This window comes from Passer domesticus, chromosome Z, assembly GCF_036417665.1.
Source record: "Passer domesticus isolate bPasDom1 chromosome Z, bPasDom1.hap1, whole genome shotgun sequence".
NCBI classification, from domain to species: Eukaryota; Metazoa; Chordata; class Aves; order Passeriformes; family Passeridae; genus Passer; species Passer domesticus.
The window spans coordinates 20,469,277-20,487,667 of NC_087512.1; the positions used below are offsets into that span (position 1 = coordinate 20,469,277).

Here is an 18,391-nt window from a genome sequence, read left to right on the forward strand (position 1 = left end):
ACCAGGTCTAAGGAAAACAAAATTTTAGCCATATTCCCCTCACTGTCAGTAAACATAACATGTTTATCCATATGTATAACCATAACATGGATGACTGACTGCTGGACTCCTCTTTCTAGCCTTGCTCAAAAGTATACACTTAAGAATGTAAGATGCACAGTTTTTATGTTCAGATAAAGACTGTGTGATTCTCTCACTGTGTGTAGGAGGACAGGATTTGTTTTGAGCTGATGTCATTGGCACAGTTACAGTATATGCATCTTTTCAGGCTGCATCCGTACAATTCACTGTGAAACACTGCTTTCTCTCTCTCCAAATGCTTTGTAACTCCCAGAAGACTAAACCACTGTGCAAGATATTATGCAGTGGCAATCTGACACAGCACTTGCTGACAGCCCACAGAATGATTAGCATCTCCAGTTTCTGCCCCTGCTTATTAGTTCTTAATCTCAAACAACTGACTCTGGAAGCCTTTGGCTAGTGTGCAGCTGCTGGAATTGGAAGCTTTCCTGGCTCCTTTCTGTTCAGCACCTGTCCACATGCAGCACTCCTTAGTTTTGATTGTGCATAGTCTCAGCTCCTAGTTAAGCCCAAGTGAGTTTGAAAAAATCAGTTGCAGATCTAGCTCCCAAATCAACAAGTCCCTTCACACCCAGCTACAGGATGCATTTCTCCATCCTCATGTACGGGCAGGGAAGGAGGTATGATTGCAAAATCAGAGACCAGAACTGGGACTTTCCCTATCAGCACAGAAATCATCTGCAAGGCTACAGAGTAATGCCTGCATCCTTGCACAAGAAGCAGAGGGTACTATTATCCAGTTTTCACTACAGACTAGCTATTACAGCCTTTCCCTCATAAGGCCTGCATTTCCCAAACACATTTGAATGCACAGGCTCAAGAAGGCCTAAAAACAACCAAACTGTCCCACTTCCTTAATCAGTAACGTCTCACTTCCTTCATCATTACTTATGTAATAAATATTATATGCATTAAAAAAAAAAAAAAGAAAACATCTAAAACTGGCAAATCCTTTCCTGCTATTTGAAAAAAACAGCAATAGGTCTCTGTCCTTAACGAAAGCCCCACTAACACTGGAGGCCAGGGACATACATACAGGCCAGAGCTGGCTGGACTTGAGACTTTGAATCAGTGATGGACTGCATTTCCCACCAAAAAGAGATGTGGTCCCTGATCAGCATTGCAGCTGTTTAAGATCATGTGATTCATGTGGTAGAGCACCTCTCGATGTGCACTGCTGGGAAGTGAACACTGATGATTTGAAGATCAAGCATCTAAAATTCAGGGGCTGCAATTTAAATCTCAAGTCATCTCAATACTTTCTGAGATCTACTTTCAAGCTGCCATGAGAGCTGACAACTACAGGAATTAAATAATGAATAGATAAAATATAAGTTATTTTTCATTTGCTTTAAAAAACTTGATGTAATCTCAAAAGAAAACATTTGCAACTTATGTCCAACCTAAAGTTTACATTGCTTTAGCGTTTACTGCATAAATGTCAGTAAAATGAAAGTGTTCAGGTAACAAAGCTTATGCTCTTAGAATTATGCAACAGGAAGGCTATTAAAATCTGCCTCAAAGTCTTGAGTATTTGAAAATCACACAGATCAGATAAAATAAAAAGTAAATATTGCAAGTTTCTTTTTTCTAGTGTTGTAGAAAACAGTACCTTTAACGGTAATGTTGCTCTAAATACATTTAATTCCTCATTTCCAGGTCTGTTGCATGCACCAATTCCTTAATAAACCCATGCAGTACAAACACAACTTACAAATAGCAAGTTCCTTTGATTTCTACACAAATGTGACCCTAACAATCTGTCTAACCTTGGAAAACAACATACTGGGTAATGCTACACAGAATGGAGCCATGCCCAGTCACCACTGCCTGCCCCGCTTTCAGAAGCTCAGAGAATGTCACATGCTTTTTTGCCTGGTTCCAGACAAGGTAACTGGAGTAACTTTAACCTTGAGCTGATAAAAACAAGCCACAATAATAAAAAAAAACAAGATGACACAAACTCTTTCTAGACATGTATTTCAATAGATAATGGAAATGAAAGAAAGTAGAGCACAATCATGGTAGGCAACATTTCAGCTTAAATCATTAAATCAATTTTTTTTTACATTTTATTTGACTACTAAGATTTTGGCTATTGAATTAAAAGATTCCATAATCCTCCTAGCCCCACTTCACAAAAAGCACAGGCTAGCAATTTGAAGTATATCCATAGACACATTGAATAATAAGAATATTTGGCTACTCCAGTGAACAAATCAATAAGATGTTTTGATCACTATGCTACAAGACAATTCAGATAATCCCCATATTAGTAGCTTTCCAACATTTATGATAATGTTCAACTGAGTAGAACATGAAATGAATTCAGTTCTCCTAGTAAAAGACAGTATATCCAAAAATCTGTGATCTTCAGATGAAACGCTATGTCTTGACAGATTAACATACAATCCTTCCTTTAAAGTAATACAGTTTATAAACAGATGTAACAATGTTTATGCATTAACTATATTAATATGTCTTAGATTCTATAAACAGTACTTACTGAAGAATCATTCTTATAATAAAATGCAGCTGACAGTCTTAGCAACTTACAACATTTAAAGTGAAGTATTTTTTATCCCCCTCAAAGTGTGTTCAAAGTACTCAGTACTTGTCATACACATTGTAGTTTTTCCAATTATCTTTATTTTTGTGCATTTTCTAGACAGAGATCTCATTCTTTTTTAATCAGAGATCCACAGTTCTTCCCCACTCCCATGTTCTGAATCCCAAATAACTTACGGTAAAAATACAAATTCTGTTTTGGAAGAAAACATACAAAATATACACCATGTAGTGTGCGCACCTAAACATCTTGATTGTCAAGTAGTGCAAGTTTCCCCTTTGACATATACACTTCTTTGGTTTTAGAGACAAGAATTTGTTTCACTGATCTTTGCTGATGCCATTTCTTGCCATTTTTGGCAGTCTTTGTCCCTTCGTGTAAGCATGGTACCAGAAGTGGAGAAACAAGACTAAAAACATGGAGCCATAAAGCCAGATAATAAACATGAAAATTGGATACTGGTACGGACAATCATCCATGATGTAGATTTGTCCTATATGGACTGTAATCATAATAAACTGGACCTGGAGGAAAAAGGTGAAGAAAATAAGTAGTATTAAAATAAATTACAATCTTACTACAGAAGTTTAAAAAATTTCAGCATAGCTTGTTTGCTGATAAATAGATAGTAGGGGTGGAGTGGGTGGAAAGCAAGGAGCAACAGGGACAACAAGACAAGTTCCTAATATGACACAGATGCACCTTTGTAGTCCATCTCCCCAAAATATTATTCCACTGAAAACCAGGTTTACATAAAAAGGAAGAGAAGTTCTGGGACAAACTAAAAAACTCATAGTAGTAAAATAGGATTCTACCTTGGCCAGTTCAGATAAAAAGGAAGGAGACAGTGTTTGTACAGTGATAAATGGGAGGCTCCTTTAGAAAAATTAGCCAGAGGGGAAAAAAAAAAAAAAAAAAAAGAAGAGAGGAGAGAGGGAAGGGGGGGTGGGGGTGGAGAGGGAGAGGGAAAGGGAGAGGAGAAACCATTACAGGGCTAGGGAACAATAATTCCCATCTTCCCTGCACACTAGGACGTGAAAAAATACACTCTACATGAACTCCAAGTTAAAAGTCCAGTAGTAGTGCCTCTAGGTCAAAAAGACCAAGTTATAAATATTCAGGCTACATTGTTCAGAGTTGCACATGGTTACATGAACTATTCTACCAAAACCAGCCCTGGTGCAAGCAGACAGGGTGCTCCTTTACCTCCTCCTTATCTTTGCTCATTCTAAGCCACTTGTTTAGCCAGCAAGTGAATATTGAAAATCCACCTATTAAATGAGGTGGGCATGAAAAAGCACTCAGAAGAGCAACCTTTTGAAAGTGACCTAAAGTGGATAAAACACTTAATATATCCACACTGCAAGAGTGGGTTTTAATGCTCTGGAAAGAGCATTAAAGAGAATGCTCTCTGGAGAGAGCGTTAAAGAGAAGTAAATTTTCCAAGCACAAACATTTTCTTTGAAAGAACATCAAGTTCTAAAGACATGCTTTTTCCCTTTGCTTACTACATGTTACATGCAGTTACTAGTTGCATGTGTATTCTGTACATTAACTGTATGTTCTTGGTGTAAATTTATATTTTAATAATTTTTATACAAGCAATGAGTCTTGTAAATATATTTGTCAAGTACTGCATAACTGAAAAGCTTTTTTGTCTAAATCTGTGATTACAGTGAATGCTGACATCAGCAGATATAAGTATATTACTGTAGAGAGCTCAAACCTTTTGTTATCCTCAATTAAAACATTAGTAAATCTTATACCAACTGTAAGCTCCACACTTGGGCATAAGTGAAAGGACAAATTTATTGCTTTTAATCCATATTAGCTGCAATCAGGTTTTTGAGAGGTGCTTATGTCAAAGACAGTTACTCACAAGTTGTATAGTTGTCATGTATTTTTTCCACCACAAATATTTATGATAGGCTGGTCCCAAAGAACAGATTCCATAGTAAGTGTACATGACAACATGCACAATACAGTTCAGCAAAGCATGAAATGTTCCTAAACCACCTGGAGAAAAACAAAACATAGCAGTACTATTACAGGAGGTTTTGAAAAAGCCACTGAAGTCCTAGCAGATTGTCTTGAGCCAGGGTATGAACAACATGTACCACAAAACCTAGACTTTGACTAACCCTCAAGGTATATTACCTGAATTGGGCTGATACCAGTTCTGATGGATCACATCAGTTTTTTGTCTCAGAAAACGTTTATCTAAGCATTCCCAAAACAGCAGTAAAACTCAGCTGATCTAGTTACATGTAAAAACATTTTGGTGGAATTTTTTGTTCCTTGGGTTCATTTTTTTATTATTTTTTATTAAAACCTATATTTGATAAAGACACAGAAAAGTTGTTAGAAAGCATTCCTCATGATTTTTGGCACCTTTCTAGACATCATGATGAACTTCAAAATGTTGTAGAGGATAAGTAATAACTCTCTTCTCAATACAGATTTGTAGATTCACAGGGAATGAAATACAGTTTCAGACAGTAAGTTTTCATAATCATGGACAAGTGTCTAACAGATCCATTATTGTCAATCTCAAAACATACTTCCAGTGAAAGGGAAACTTAAGTAGGGCCCATTTTGGGATAAATTTATGACAAACTGTTAACACATGAACATTTCAAAGAACAAGTAAGGAAATACTTCCTTTTTCCTTGGATTAACCATGGAGCTACAAGATCCTGCTCAAAGCTTTATTCTAATGAATGCAAGAAATTAGAGGTAAAAGTGATCCAAGAAGCAGCAGACAGGAAAGTATTTTTAAAAGAAACATGGACATGAAAACAATGATCATCAAAAAGAAAACAAGATGACATAAAAGGAGACATTTAGTGAGAAAAAGACTGCCATTTTCCCATTTAGAATCATTCCAATTAAAAATAAAACATATTTTGTGTTTTTAGTAGCTCACACTAACCTTCCAGCTTGGGAAGGCATAACTCCTCCAGCTGTGATTGCAAACTTTCTTTGAAACCTAGCTATTTGTATTTTTAAAAATAATTTGAATGTTCTTACAGTTCAAATATACATACTTTTTTTGGCTTGTGCAGTGAATATGCAGAAGAAAAAATAAATAGCTAAAGCAGAGAAAAAAGGAACCTACAAATTACAAAAATATGCTCCAAAAAATAGCACTAAGCATCATTTTATAATTCTCTATTTATATCAGATCAGAGAAAAAACAGCATCTCCATCCACAACTGATGGTTTTTTACAAACGGGTTGAAAACTTTACAGATGCTGCTGTTTAGAAGGACAAGCACTGATGAAACAGAATACAAGGTAAACATCAGCAGGACTGAAATTCTTGGAAAAAAAATTAAGCTTATCAAACAACAGTATTTGGAAAGATAAATGTAAAGATAAGCAATAGGGTTTTTCGAATACACACAGCTCTGCATAAATATGAGGGACTATTACTAGCAGAGGACAAAACAATTCGTACACACTTTGCTGAAAGCATTTGTCAAATTATCACATGGGAAATTTGAATCTGATTCAAAATCAGAAGCCTGTAGCTGGTATACTGATCCAACATCCAGATAAAAAGGAGAAAGCTAATCACCTATAAGTGGAAAATTTTCAAGGTTGAAGAGGAGGGACTGTTATTTGCTACAGATTTCCCTTTGCAGATCTATAAACACACCAGTTTGTATGCTGAGACAACCATTCACAGTTTCATTATTAACTTAATGCCACTCACTCAGCAAGATTTGAGAAATACATAATCAATCCAGCACTTTCCTAATAACAGAAACTCAACAAATAAAAGAGAGGTATATCCATTTATACACAAGGAAAAGCTGCACACTGGAAAGGTTCAAAAGACATACAAATTTTCTGGAGTGCTTTCTGGACCACTCCAGGAAAAAAACAGACATAAAATAGACATTAACACATCAGACTGAAAAGCAATGGAACAACTGCATCATCAATTAATCACCAATTTTCTGGGACAAAAAAAAAGAAATAAACAAAAAACATATTTCTAGGTAAACATGTATGAAACCCCACTATTTCTCAGTAGAAACTCCAAAAAAAGCCTAAACTGTCCCAGAAATGGATTAATAAATGCCTGTGCATTTCTCCACTCTGTGCTTTTCAGACTACTCTCATGGCAAGTTGTATTTATTAGTGGTGCACACTGGTAATGTGGCATAGGAAAATGCATGCAAGGCCACACTGAGCAGGAAAGAAAAAAGTGAAGGTAAACTCATAGTGGTCAAAGAATTTAAATTCAAAACAATTCAAATATGTTTCTTTAATAAAGAAAGTCCAGAAAAATATTTCTGTAGTTTTGTGAAAGCTGAAGTATCAAATGTATATAAATCCCACACATGCTGTCCAAAGCCAGCAAAAGAAACTGCAACAAAGACTGAATAATTTCTCAAACAGGAAAAAAAATTAACGTAGTCCTCCTCTCCTCCTTTCTAACACTGTAGGGGATGAAAATGGTTATGAAGCAGTTTCAACAGTTATTTGCTTCATGTATCTCCCCTAGCACTTATGATTTTTCAATGACTTCTCCTTCTCATTTAATAATGTTTTTTGGTTGTACACAACTTTTTTCTCTGAACCTCTTCTCCCCATAAGAAATCAACACTGAACAAAATGCTGTCAAATAGGAAAAATGAGTAATCCCCACCCATTTAAATAATTATGGTGATCTCATTTGTTCCAAAAAATACTGCAGAAGTCTGAATTCAAGAACACTGATGTTTCCAAGGTGTTTAATTCTCTTTCTTTTTTTTTGTCTATCATAGGTAACTTTCGCTACTAGAAGATATGTTCAACCTAAACTCCACTCTCTCTCCATACCTGCAGCAAATTTGACTCCAAACCACCAGGTCCACGGCATGATGGAATGATGAAAGACATGCAGGAACGTAACTTGGTTGTTTTTCTTACGCAGCACAAAAAAGATCTGAAACAGATTTTTAATGAACAAAATGTTACAGAAGATAATCAAGTCCAACATATTTAAGGAAAGATGTACACATCAGTGCTGCTTGCTCATTATTATACATTCAAAAGTTCTTCACAGTTCCTTCCTCTCCCAACAGTGTTGGGAGAGGAAGGAAAACTGAGTGACTGGCTGGCTATGCAAACTAGTTTTCAAAAAAAAACTTAAAACTAATAAGTAAAATCCACCTGTGAAATCTCAAAAGCCAAGGCAAGCTTTGAAACCAAATGTCAAAGGTTGAGGCATCACCTACATGTGCAAAAAGCTGTGTAAGATGGACTTGCTTGGACTGAGAAGTCTTTACAAGCATCAGATTTTAAGTCCCCTGAACTATTAATGAAAGGCCATTTGAGAAAATTACCTGAAGGACTAGCAGTAGAAAAAACTGTGTTAGAGGAAAAGCACTTTATTATGAACTCTGACTTAGCTAACACTGGAAAATATTAAAACTGTACAGAATATATGTAGGTATTCTTAAATAATATTGACAGGCCCCATTTTAAAGGACAGACATCAAGGGAAATGTTAAGGGAAGCCAGCAAAAAAAAAAAAAAAAAAGTAAGAAGTCAGGTCATGGAAAGGGTAGTATCAGATAGCAAGCAAACAAACACAGAAGAAAAGAAGTCTGGCGTGCCAGAGAAAACATTTGGAATCAGCTGATTTAAATACAGCTAAGAAATTACCTTTACAATAAAACAAAAAATACAGATGAGAAACAAGTACCTAGTTGTCTGTATTCAAACAAAACATTTTTTTTTAAAAAATCAGGCTCAGGACTAATTAAAAAGGAGCACTATAACCTGTAGGGAATAAAGCCGAATAGAGGAATATACCTGTCAGGATTTTCCAGTTTTAGCATTCCTGACACTTCCATTACCATTCCATTTGGTTTAGTCAGTAAGATCTCCCAGTGTTGAATCATGGACATTTGCAGATGAAAAGTCAGACAGCCAGCTTTGCCCAGAGGATGTAGAACATCCTCACTGCTCATGAGTCAGCTCCTGAACCATTACTGTTGTGTCCCAAACAATACTGCAAAAACTGCACTAATTCCAACCCTCAGAAGCTGGTATTTTCAGTCAGTCCTGTCTGGTGCCAGTCTTGGGGAAATGGCTGCTGGTGGTGAGTGAGGTCTGCATTCAGCTTCAATGGATTGCTGCTCAGACTTCACGTGAAACAGGTTAGAGTGCCAGCCTGACATCAAACACCTCTATAGTCACAACACTCAAGACAATCTCCAGAATTTAGAGCAAGTAGGTATGGCAGGTATGGCAATTTTGTCCTGCATTCAGAGCTGCTGATGATATGAATGGGGAAGACAAAATCTGAAGATGATGTGAAAAAAAATATTCAGCATGATCAACTGTTTTTTATCTGCAGTGTTGAGACAAGCATTCACATAGCATAACAGATTAGTGTACTCAGCTGTTAGACAAACAAGTTATCCAGTCTTCCTAAATATTTAAAGGTATGTTGTTCCGTCATTAACATTTTTCCTGATAATGAAGGAAGAACAGTGTAAAAAGACAATGAGATAGAAAGAGATAATAGGGATAAACACTGTGATGGTATTCTAATAATTGAAGATTGGAGGATTAAATAAAAAACAACTTATATCCTCAGCCCTGAACAGCACCAGTCCTTCTGCTGTGAAAAGGAAATTTTTAGGCTCTTATCAGGCTACAAATACTTACAGTGTCTAATAATTCAATGAACTTGGAAAAGAAGTAAAGCCAACAAGTTCGCACCATCTGCAAGAATAAAAATCAAATTGTCCAACCATAGAAGTCATAGCAGAACAAATGGGTGTCTATGTAAAGGAAAGTATTGGGCCAAGTGATGTTCCAAGGTTGACAGAAATATTTAAATGTATAATTTGATTGCTTTTTCTTTAAAAACATAAAACATTTTTTATACTTAAAGGAATTTTAAAACCAACAAAAACAAGCCAATGAATTCCTTGTCTTTTTCTTTCTCCCAACCAACCAACCAACCCTCCAGTTAACTCACATGCTCTAGATTACGCAAGAGGGTATTTCCATTTAGAGCATTCCACTCTACAACAGTGCCTTCAAAAAGCAGGTTGTTCAAAAAGCATTTCTAAAAATAAAGTATATGTATAACACACTACTTTGAACAACCTGTTCTAGTGGAAGTTGTCCTTGCTCATATCAGGGGCGTTGGAACTAGATGATCTCACAAGGTCACTTCCACCCCAAACCATTCTGTTATTCTATGATAACAATTCATCTTTGTCTTTGGCAACTTACTCTTAGAGCTGTTGGTGACCTCGAGTAGTCAACAATATCACACCGGAATGAGTATCCTGTGGCCCAGCCTGACATAAGAAACTGGAGGAAAAAAGGACAAAGATTAACTTTACGTCTTTTGAAAAATTCATTAATTTTGGATTACTTTTGCAATCACTAAGCAGGAGGGGAAAAACAATATTAAAAACACCTTAAATCAGCAACTTTGTCAATCATCTACCTGTGTGTGGGATAGCTACCACAAAAATCCTTTGCTGTTGCAGATTAATGAATTTCTAATTCCAGGACCACACCCATAGACAAGAATTTTCTTCCTACACCCATTATTTCAGCTTTAGTAACTGAAGAGAAGAAAGAAATGCATCTCAAAACCAGTGTTAAAAACCAACTTACTGTGTAAGTAAGATCACAAAACCAAATAGAATTATTTTTAAAATTGCTATCACAGCTAAATATCTTAATACAAAAAAGAATGCAACACACCAGCTTAATACTATAACAAAACCAGCACAACAGAAAGTCATTGCTAATTATCATTACAGACAAGGAAAAAATCAATATGCATGATGTATATTTCATACCATAGTCTCTAAAATTCTGCATAGTTAAACTTCATGGTTCAATTAGTTTTCCACTCATATGAGTGATGAGCACAACTGAGAGCACATGACCACAGGAATATATTTACCAAATATAATATAATCTTTTCTCTTGGAATGTATTCAAGTTTGGACAACAGCAACAATATTAGTATTATAGTTGGCTTACTCTACTGCCAGCCACTATGACATCTGTATTTTATATCTTCATGATGCTTCTCATTATCACCATCCACTCATGCATGGTAAGAGCTTCACCTCTCCCAACTGAAGCAGGTTTAGTCCTTTTAACTTCCTGAAATAACTGATTGCTTAAAAAAAACCGGGTTTCTTCAGAACACCAGCACTAAAACACCCACCAAATGACTTCGTTCGAAAAAGGGAATGAATCAGCTTCTTGCTGACCACCACACAATACTAGAAATTCAACGGGTTACATTCTGTCCATGCACTCTTTCATGGAATTGTAACATGGAAGTCTTGACAGCAGGCTTATTGAATATCATGCCAGTGTCAGGCACTAAAAGAAATTTAATTTTTTTCTTTTACTGCTTCTTTGTGTGGTTTTTGGTGTTTTATTTTTCGTTTGTTTGGTTGGTTTTTTGTTTTCCTTTTTGTTTGTTTTTGTTTGTTTGTTTTGTTGTTGTTTGGTTTTTTTCTGAGGTTTATAATCAAACCAAACTTGGAACCAAATTCCAAAAGGAAATTCAGCAATTTTTTTAAAAAAAGTCTAAATAGCAAAAGTGTTCATCTTGCCCACCACTTTCCACACAACAGTCATGACACAAAGTAGCTGCTGCTGCAGTGCCTTTAGAGAGCTTAGGAAAAATGTCAGGTAGTTCACAGTAACTCATGATAAAATTCATGCAAATTAAGCTAACAAGAACATAACCTGCCAATTTGGCACAATAATCTGACAGCTTTTTATTACTAGTTTGCCAGGCCTGAAATAGCCACATAGGCTGGAAGTCATGCACAGGGTCAGTACTAGCACAGTGATGCTTCACCAAACAAACGCATAAGGCTGTCATTCACACAATACCATCAATACCTACACTTCAAAAAACCCTCCCAAAGCCCACCAAATCCCAACAGCAGCAAAATCTCGACATTGCTTTTGAAAAAAAAGAGAATTTGCTATTTTGGGGTTGTGGGGAAAATCAGTGTTAAAGATACTAATAAATTTGGCTTAGGAGGAAAAGCAGGAGGCAGAGGTTGGAGGTTTTTTGTTCAGAGGGATTTTGTTTGTTCATTTAAAGGACAAAAATACCTTGAATTAGATTTTGTTAATTTCTGTCATTGATTTCTGTCATTTAAAAGGCAGATCTAACTGAAGATTATTTCATAGTAGACACTCTCTATACAGTGTTTGAAACATCAGTTGTTGTTCCTTCCCCTTAAGGACAGGTTGTCACATTATCACCCAATAGGACAGAAACAATTACAAAATACTAAGAAAAGCATATTGTCTGCTTTTCCTGCTGCAGTACAGAGAATTTAAATGATGAAAACTTTAAACTTTTAAAATTATATATAAAAACACAAAATGTTTCATGTTCTCTCTTTCTGGGTATGACTTACTCTCTTTTTCCAAGAATTACAAGTTTAGCGTACAGCTGGGAGGATGATAATTACTGCCATGACAATAACATTTTTTGAGAATTGCACTGTAGGAATTATATTCATAAATTTATCAAAAATTAGTTGTTAAAGACATGAAATATATAAATACACTACAAACATAGTACTTACTTCATAAGTCATATATAAAGAGAGGGCTACCACACTAAAATTATAAAACGTCATGATCTGCCTGAGTTCAAAAGGTTTTTTATTTTCCATGAGTCTGGGTCCCAAGGAAGTGACAAAATAAACATAGGTTCCAATGATAAAAGTTGTTGGAAAAGGTGAAGACATGAGTGGCCAGCCTTCCAGTCTTGGATCTAGAGGGAGTAGAGGAAGGAAAAAAAAATCAGATGTCTACAGTACTTACTAAAACAATTACAAAAAAGCATTTAATTCCTGATGGTCTAGGCTTTTCTGTTACTTACCATGTTTCAGATGATACTGATACAAATCTATACTGACTGGATAACATGATTTAACCCATGTAGGATTCAATGCTTCTTTCTTCAGATGAAAAGGAGGCAGAGAATCATGAGTGACATGATTTTCTGTCTTTACAACCCAACAAAGCACACACTTTCATACAACAAGTTATAATACAATAATATAAAAATATATATAATTTCATCTGAGCATCACCATGATTTCACTGCACCCTTTTGTGGTTCATCACAGAGTCCCAGATCACCAAAGACTGCCACATTTCTCCATAAGCAGGTGAACTGAAACAAACCTCATGTAAGTTTTATTTTCTTTAATTTTTTTTACACTGACTTTTGGAAGATTTGGTTCAGAATTATCCCAAACTTAACTACTGACTCAGTAAACCGTTGCTTTCATGGTTTGTTGCTGCATTTTAAGGGTAAAATTATACTAGTGTTATTTTTGTCAAGCGTTTAATTCATAGCCAAATGTTTCAAGTCAGCAAATTTTCAACCCACAGCATTCAAGCAACCTTTCACCCATGAGACCTTCTGATCTGTTTAACAGCCACTGAAAGTATAAAACAGATTGAGGAGGAGAGCACATTGCAATGCTGCTCACAGCTTGTGATGTGCCAGTGCTGCTGCCCACAGACCAAGGAGGGCTGTGACCCACAGCATGAGGAATCTGCTCGAGTGTGCTGCAGGAGAACCACCACCTCTTCACAACTGTTTTTGTTGTATCCACCCTTGCCCTGCTCCTACCAAACCCTCCCCACTGTTCTTCCCAAACTAATCCTGAGAAAACCATGTTCCACCGCTAACACTATGATACAAAATGCCCCATACAAGTACTGTTGGGCATGGAGACAGCTGAGGTTCTGGAGTCGTGGACACTGCAGCAGAAATGCTCACTCCATCCCAATCCACTTCATCCCATGAGTCATACTAATTAAACTCCCTGCTCACTTGCAGGCTGTGCTTTTACAAGAACAAGAAATGTGGTGCTCAGCTATGCTAGAAAACATTAATCTTATCTATCAAACCTTACCCACTTCTCAATTTTTTTCCAGGAATTAGCTAATCCCTGTCACTATCTGTCTACCACAGGGACAAACACTGAGACTCATGGGTCTTAACTCCAAAACTGAGGTCTTCTCTCAGCTTTTGGTAAGCAAACAGAGTAAGAGACTGGCAACATAAAATCAAAGTGTGATTATTATCCCTTACTAACTGCAACAAGAGACAAACATCCCTTTTCCAATTACCACTGTGACAGAGTTAATTACTCTGAGGATTCATTTCAAAATACTGAAATTTATCAGGGCTTGGGCTTTTTTTTTTTATTTTGCAAAAGCAAAATGCAGAAACGCAATGTGCATTAATTAACTGATAAAATGCAATTGTTTGGTAATGAAAGCATTAAAACTATACATTCAGCACCATAAGAAAAACTCAAACTATATATTCAGGTAACCAGAGACACTGACAGGAGAATCACTGTCTGCACTTTATTTACTCTGATTTTAATTCCATAAACTACCTGAGTTTTGTTTACTTCCTGTTTTAAAGTGCAGAAACTAGACTGCCATGTTAATAGGTAACCTGGCAAGTCTTACAAATATTCACAGGATGACAAAGCTACTTCTAAGTTGATAAACAACACACCTAGCATAGCTAAACATTGCTATTCAAAATTATTGGGAGTTAGTAAGTTTCAGATTTAAATGACTCACCGGCATCTTTAATCCATTCATCATACAGTAGTATAGCCTTTGATGTCAGATTGCTAAAGGCCATTTTCACTTGATTTTTATGATGCTGCCTGCAGAAAACAAGCCAAAACAGAAATACGGGTTTTATCAATAAAGAAAGATTAATAAAGTTTTTTGGGAAAGACTTTCAGGAAGCAGAGTGGTAAGAAAAGAGAAAAGACTAACAGAGCACCATATGTTAAATACAGATCAGGAAGCATTAGCTGGCCACATCCCACTGTCCTTGGGTCTAATTTATAGCAGAGCTGTTATGCACAACAATACGATTTTGCAATCTGTACATACAAACCAGGTGTTTCCGTGCCATAAAGTGTTATCTCAAGAAACTGTGCTGTGGTTAACCATTACAGTTAAGAGGTAAATATGAATAAACAGCAGATGCCTAAATTATTTTTTATCACCCTTTCCACTTAAAGTCCAAGCCACTGATATACGAGGAAGTTCAGCTTTGCAACATTTATTTTTGAAAAAAAATCTTAATAATAAATATTTCTAAGGTATGTGGGAAGGAGAAAAGGTACCAATATGTCAGCATGCTCCTTTTAAATACAATAATTAGCCATGTTATAATTAGTATGCAAATCCCACTCTGATGAATCAGCTGTTTCCACACCAGAATCATGGAATGCCATAGTACCAATGTTACCTACATAGTACCACTATTAACTCACAAAAATTATCCTGCACATCCACTTTGCATGCAGTACCTCCTCCTTATGTAAAACTTTTCAGAGAAGTATTCTTATATGAATACTGATTTTTGCTCTACAATCAAGCACCCATCAGCCCTTCCCTTGCCTCATTTCCCCTAGAAAATACCTTTTAAATATCCCAGCACAATTGATGGTGTTTTTCTCATACCCATTCAGTGTCTCACTTTACCATATGAATTCTCTAAATACCCCTGCACAATCTTCACACTGTGTTCACCTTTATTAGTAGTATTTATTTATTATTTCAGGCTGCAGCACACCTTGATAACCAGCTCCCTTCCTCTGGCAGCCCTCTGCATCTCCTCCAGCTAAGCCAGCTGCAGGTTGAGAGAGCCAGTTCTTCCCTCATGGGTAATGCATCGCTCTCCTCAGATCTCCCCACTATCATCTTCTCATTTGTCTTCCCCTTAACGGTCCAGAAAAACAATTTCACCTTTATTTCCACTTCTACAAGTACTGCCATATTTCACCCTTCATTGCAAGATGCAACACAAACAAGGCTGCCGCCCTTAGAGTTCAACTGATCTACTTCATCTCCATTCTCATCTTGCTTCCCACTTGTTTTCCTGGTTGCACTTCTGTCCCGTGTCTCTGAATATCTGAAACCACTACCCATTTCAGGTTTGGAAAATATTCCCTCTGCATGTCTCTTTTAAGTTCACATTTTCTAGAAATATAATCCTCCAGCATCAGCATTTCCCAATTCAATGTCACTGCCTTGACGTTGACCATTTTCATGCATCCTGTATTTATATTACAATATTTGCTTCAGCACTCTATGCTGATAAAGGTGTGGACAAAACAAGAAGTAGGGGCATCCTCTTTCTTTACTAATGGAAACATGAGAAGCACTCTTGCATTTGACACTAGCAATCACACGAGAGAAAGCATTTTATGGTTAGAGGCAAATTTTAAATATTATTGTCACCTTGCTCCATAAGCCAACTATGGATGATATCAAACACCTATAAATCCAATCCTGTCCTGGACACCAGGTACTTCAGAGTGCTCAACTGTGACAGCCAAGCAATTCAGCCATAACTGGTGCTGGGGAGGAGCCATTAAAAATGTTTACTTTATAAATAACTATTGTATTAAATTGTTAGACCGATTACAATAAATTATCCTTTTAATCCAGTATTCTTTCAATTTCAGACACATGAGAACAGTCTGTCAAGAGAAAAGGCATGGCAAACGGAAAGCACTTCATGCAGTGGTTATAACAGAATTCTGCCAAAGCCCACAGAAACCTTGTGCAGAGCATGGCTCAATTTTTCAACAGATATATTCACTGAGTACAAACAATCATATTATATTTAACTGGTTCTTTGGTAACAAAAGTAGCTTCCTGATTTTACTGCCACCCAGTTTTCCCACCCTTGCATTACTGGAACTCAGAATGGCTAGCTCAACCTGCTGACCAAGACTGAAAGATTTAAACAAGAAATCTGCTTCAAAACATGCTCTTAAAAATCCAGAAAATTCCGTGTAGATTCTGGCACTACATCAATTGCCATATAGTATCAGTGTATTTGGTTTGCATAGCCAAGCTTTGGTGGTGGTGGGGGGGGCTACAGGGTGGTTTCTGTGAGAGCCTGTGAGAAGCTTCCTCAGTGTCCAGCAGAGCTAGTCTCTGGTGGCTTCAAAGATGGATGTGCCACTGGCTAAGGCTGGACCAATTAGAAATGGTGGTAACACCTCTGTGATAACAGATGTAAGGAGAAGGGAAAAAAACACCCAATGCTTGTGCAGTTGTAATTGCCACCAGAGAAGAGCAGAGTGAGAACATGTGAGAGGACACCCAAGTCACTGCAGAAGGAAAGACAGGAGGTGCTCCAGGCACCAGAGCTGAGGTTCTCCTGCAGCCCGTGGTGCGATCATGGTGAGGCAGCTGTGGCCCTGCTGCCCCTAGAGGGCTCTGGGGATGCAGAGATCCACCTGCAGCCCCTGGAGGAGACCCAGGCCAGAGCAGGTGGATGCCTGAGAGGAGGCTGTGAACCCATGGAGAGAGAAGGTCACACTGGAGCAGGCTGTGGCTGAAGGACTGCACCCCATGGAAGAGTGACCTACATTGCAGAAGCTCATGGAGAACTGTTGCCCGTGGGATGGACTCACTGGAGAAGTTCATAGATAACTGCCTCCCATGGGGGAGACTCCTTGCTGGAGCAGGGGATGGAGTCCTCTCCCTGAGCAGTAGCAGGGATATGTGATGAACTGACCACAACCCCCATTCCCATCTCCCTGCACCTCTCTAGGGGAGGAGGTAGAGCTGGGAAGGAGGGAAGGGTAGGGGGAAGGTGTTTTCAGGTCTCATTTTACTTCTCATTGTCATGCTCTGATTTAGTTAGTAATAAATTCAATTATTACTTTTAATTCGAGTCTGTTCTGCCTGTGATGGTATTTGGTGAGTGATCTTTTCCAGCCCTTATCTTAACCCATGAGCCCTTTATTGTCTTTTTTCTCCCCTGTCCAGCTGTGAAGGGGAGTGAGAGAGAGGCTTTGGTGGGCATCTGGCACCCAGACAGGGTCAACCCACTACAATGGGCTTGGGCTGTTGCTTATGACACCCTCTTACAGTTGTCATTCAACAACTGCAAACCCACAAATAGACAATTCTTCACATTTACCCACTTGACTCCTCCACTTTAATTTTTTCATCAGAAGTTAGACAAATGTGCTGTCAGCATTTAAATAGCAACCCTTATGCCATAATACCTGCTAGGCATAGAGGCCAAATACAAGACTTTTATCTGGAATCTGACTATATCCAATAGATTTCTTGTAGTTGTAGTAGAAAGACAGATGATGAAAATAGTGAACCTGGCACTTGCCATACTGATAGTGAGGAATTTGTCCTAAGTCTCCTAACCCCAGCACTCAGCTCCTCTTCCTTTAAAATAGTTCTCAAAATTTTAGACAGCAGAGGCTCTCAGACTTCAAGATTTATTTTCTGTTCCTAGTCAAGCAAGAAACAACTCCACCACAGTTACTGAACATCTGAAAGTTTCTGGAGCTCAGTAACTCTGGAATTCAGTAACTTGAGAGGATTTACACAGGAAGCAGCCCCTGCCTCACCACTCAATAGTGACTGACCTGAATCTGAATCTAAAGGTAAGCAAAACACAGTAAGTTAATTCCAATTACTTTAAGAAATAATGTCTGCAAGAAAGACAGTGCTGTTCATAACTTTCCAACAGTTAAAAGATTTATTTAAAACCGACTTTTATATATGACATTACTATTTCACTTTCAATGTATTTTACAATTCCACCTATTTTCTTACCTAGCTACCCAGTTTTCCTTCATAAATCCACTTCCGTGAACAATAGTTTACATTAATTAATTAATTACAATTAAT

The 18,391-nt window shown here is 37.4% G+C and overlaps 1 protein-coding gene and 1 long non-coding RNA gene across 5 annotated transcripts in view; one reads left to right on the top strand and one right to left on the bottom strand.

Moving 5' to 3' along the window:
- Positions 1 to 2,045: 2,045 nt before the first annotated feature.
- ELOVL7 (ELOVL fatty acid elongase 7) overlaps positions 2,046 to 18,391 on the bottom strand; it is a 31,805-nt gene continuing 15,459 nt past the window's right edge. For all 4 annotated transcript variants that reach the window (XM_064403673.1, XM_064403674.1, XM_064403676.1 and 1 more), the window contains exons 2-8: positions 14,282 to 14,370; positions 12,250 to 12,440; positions 9,899 to 9,979; positions 9,323 to 9,379; positions 7,484 to 7,589; positions 4,530 to 4,666; positions 2,046 to 3,174 (exon numbers count right to left, since the gene is read on the bottom strand). In XM_064403673.1, the coding sequence (XP_064259743.1) occupies positions 2,971 to 3,174; positions 4,530 to 4,666; positions 7,484 to 7,589; positions 9,323 to 9,379; positions 9,899 to 9,979; positions 12,250 to 12,440; positions 14,282 to 14,345 (840 nt within the window). In that variant the 5' untranslated portion in view covers positions 14,346 to 14,370 and the 3' untranslated portion in view covers positions 2,046 to 2,970. The remainder of the gene's footprint in view (positions 3,175 to 4,529; positions 4,667 to 7,483; positions 7,590 to 9,322; positions 9,380 to 9,898; positions 9,980 to 12,249; positions 12,441 to 14,281; positions 14,371 to 18,391) is intronic.
- Positions 12,435 to 17,353, top strand: LOC135289814 (uncharacterized). The gene is made up of 3 exons (XR_010352557.1): positions 12,435 to 13,715; positions 15,282 to 15,384; positions 16,189 to 17,353. It is a non-coding gene; the product is annotated as an uncharacterized LOC135289814 (long non-coding RNA).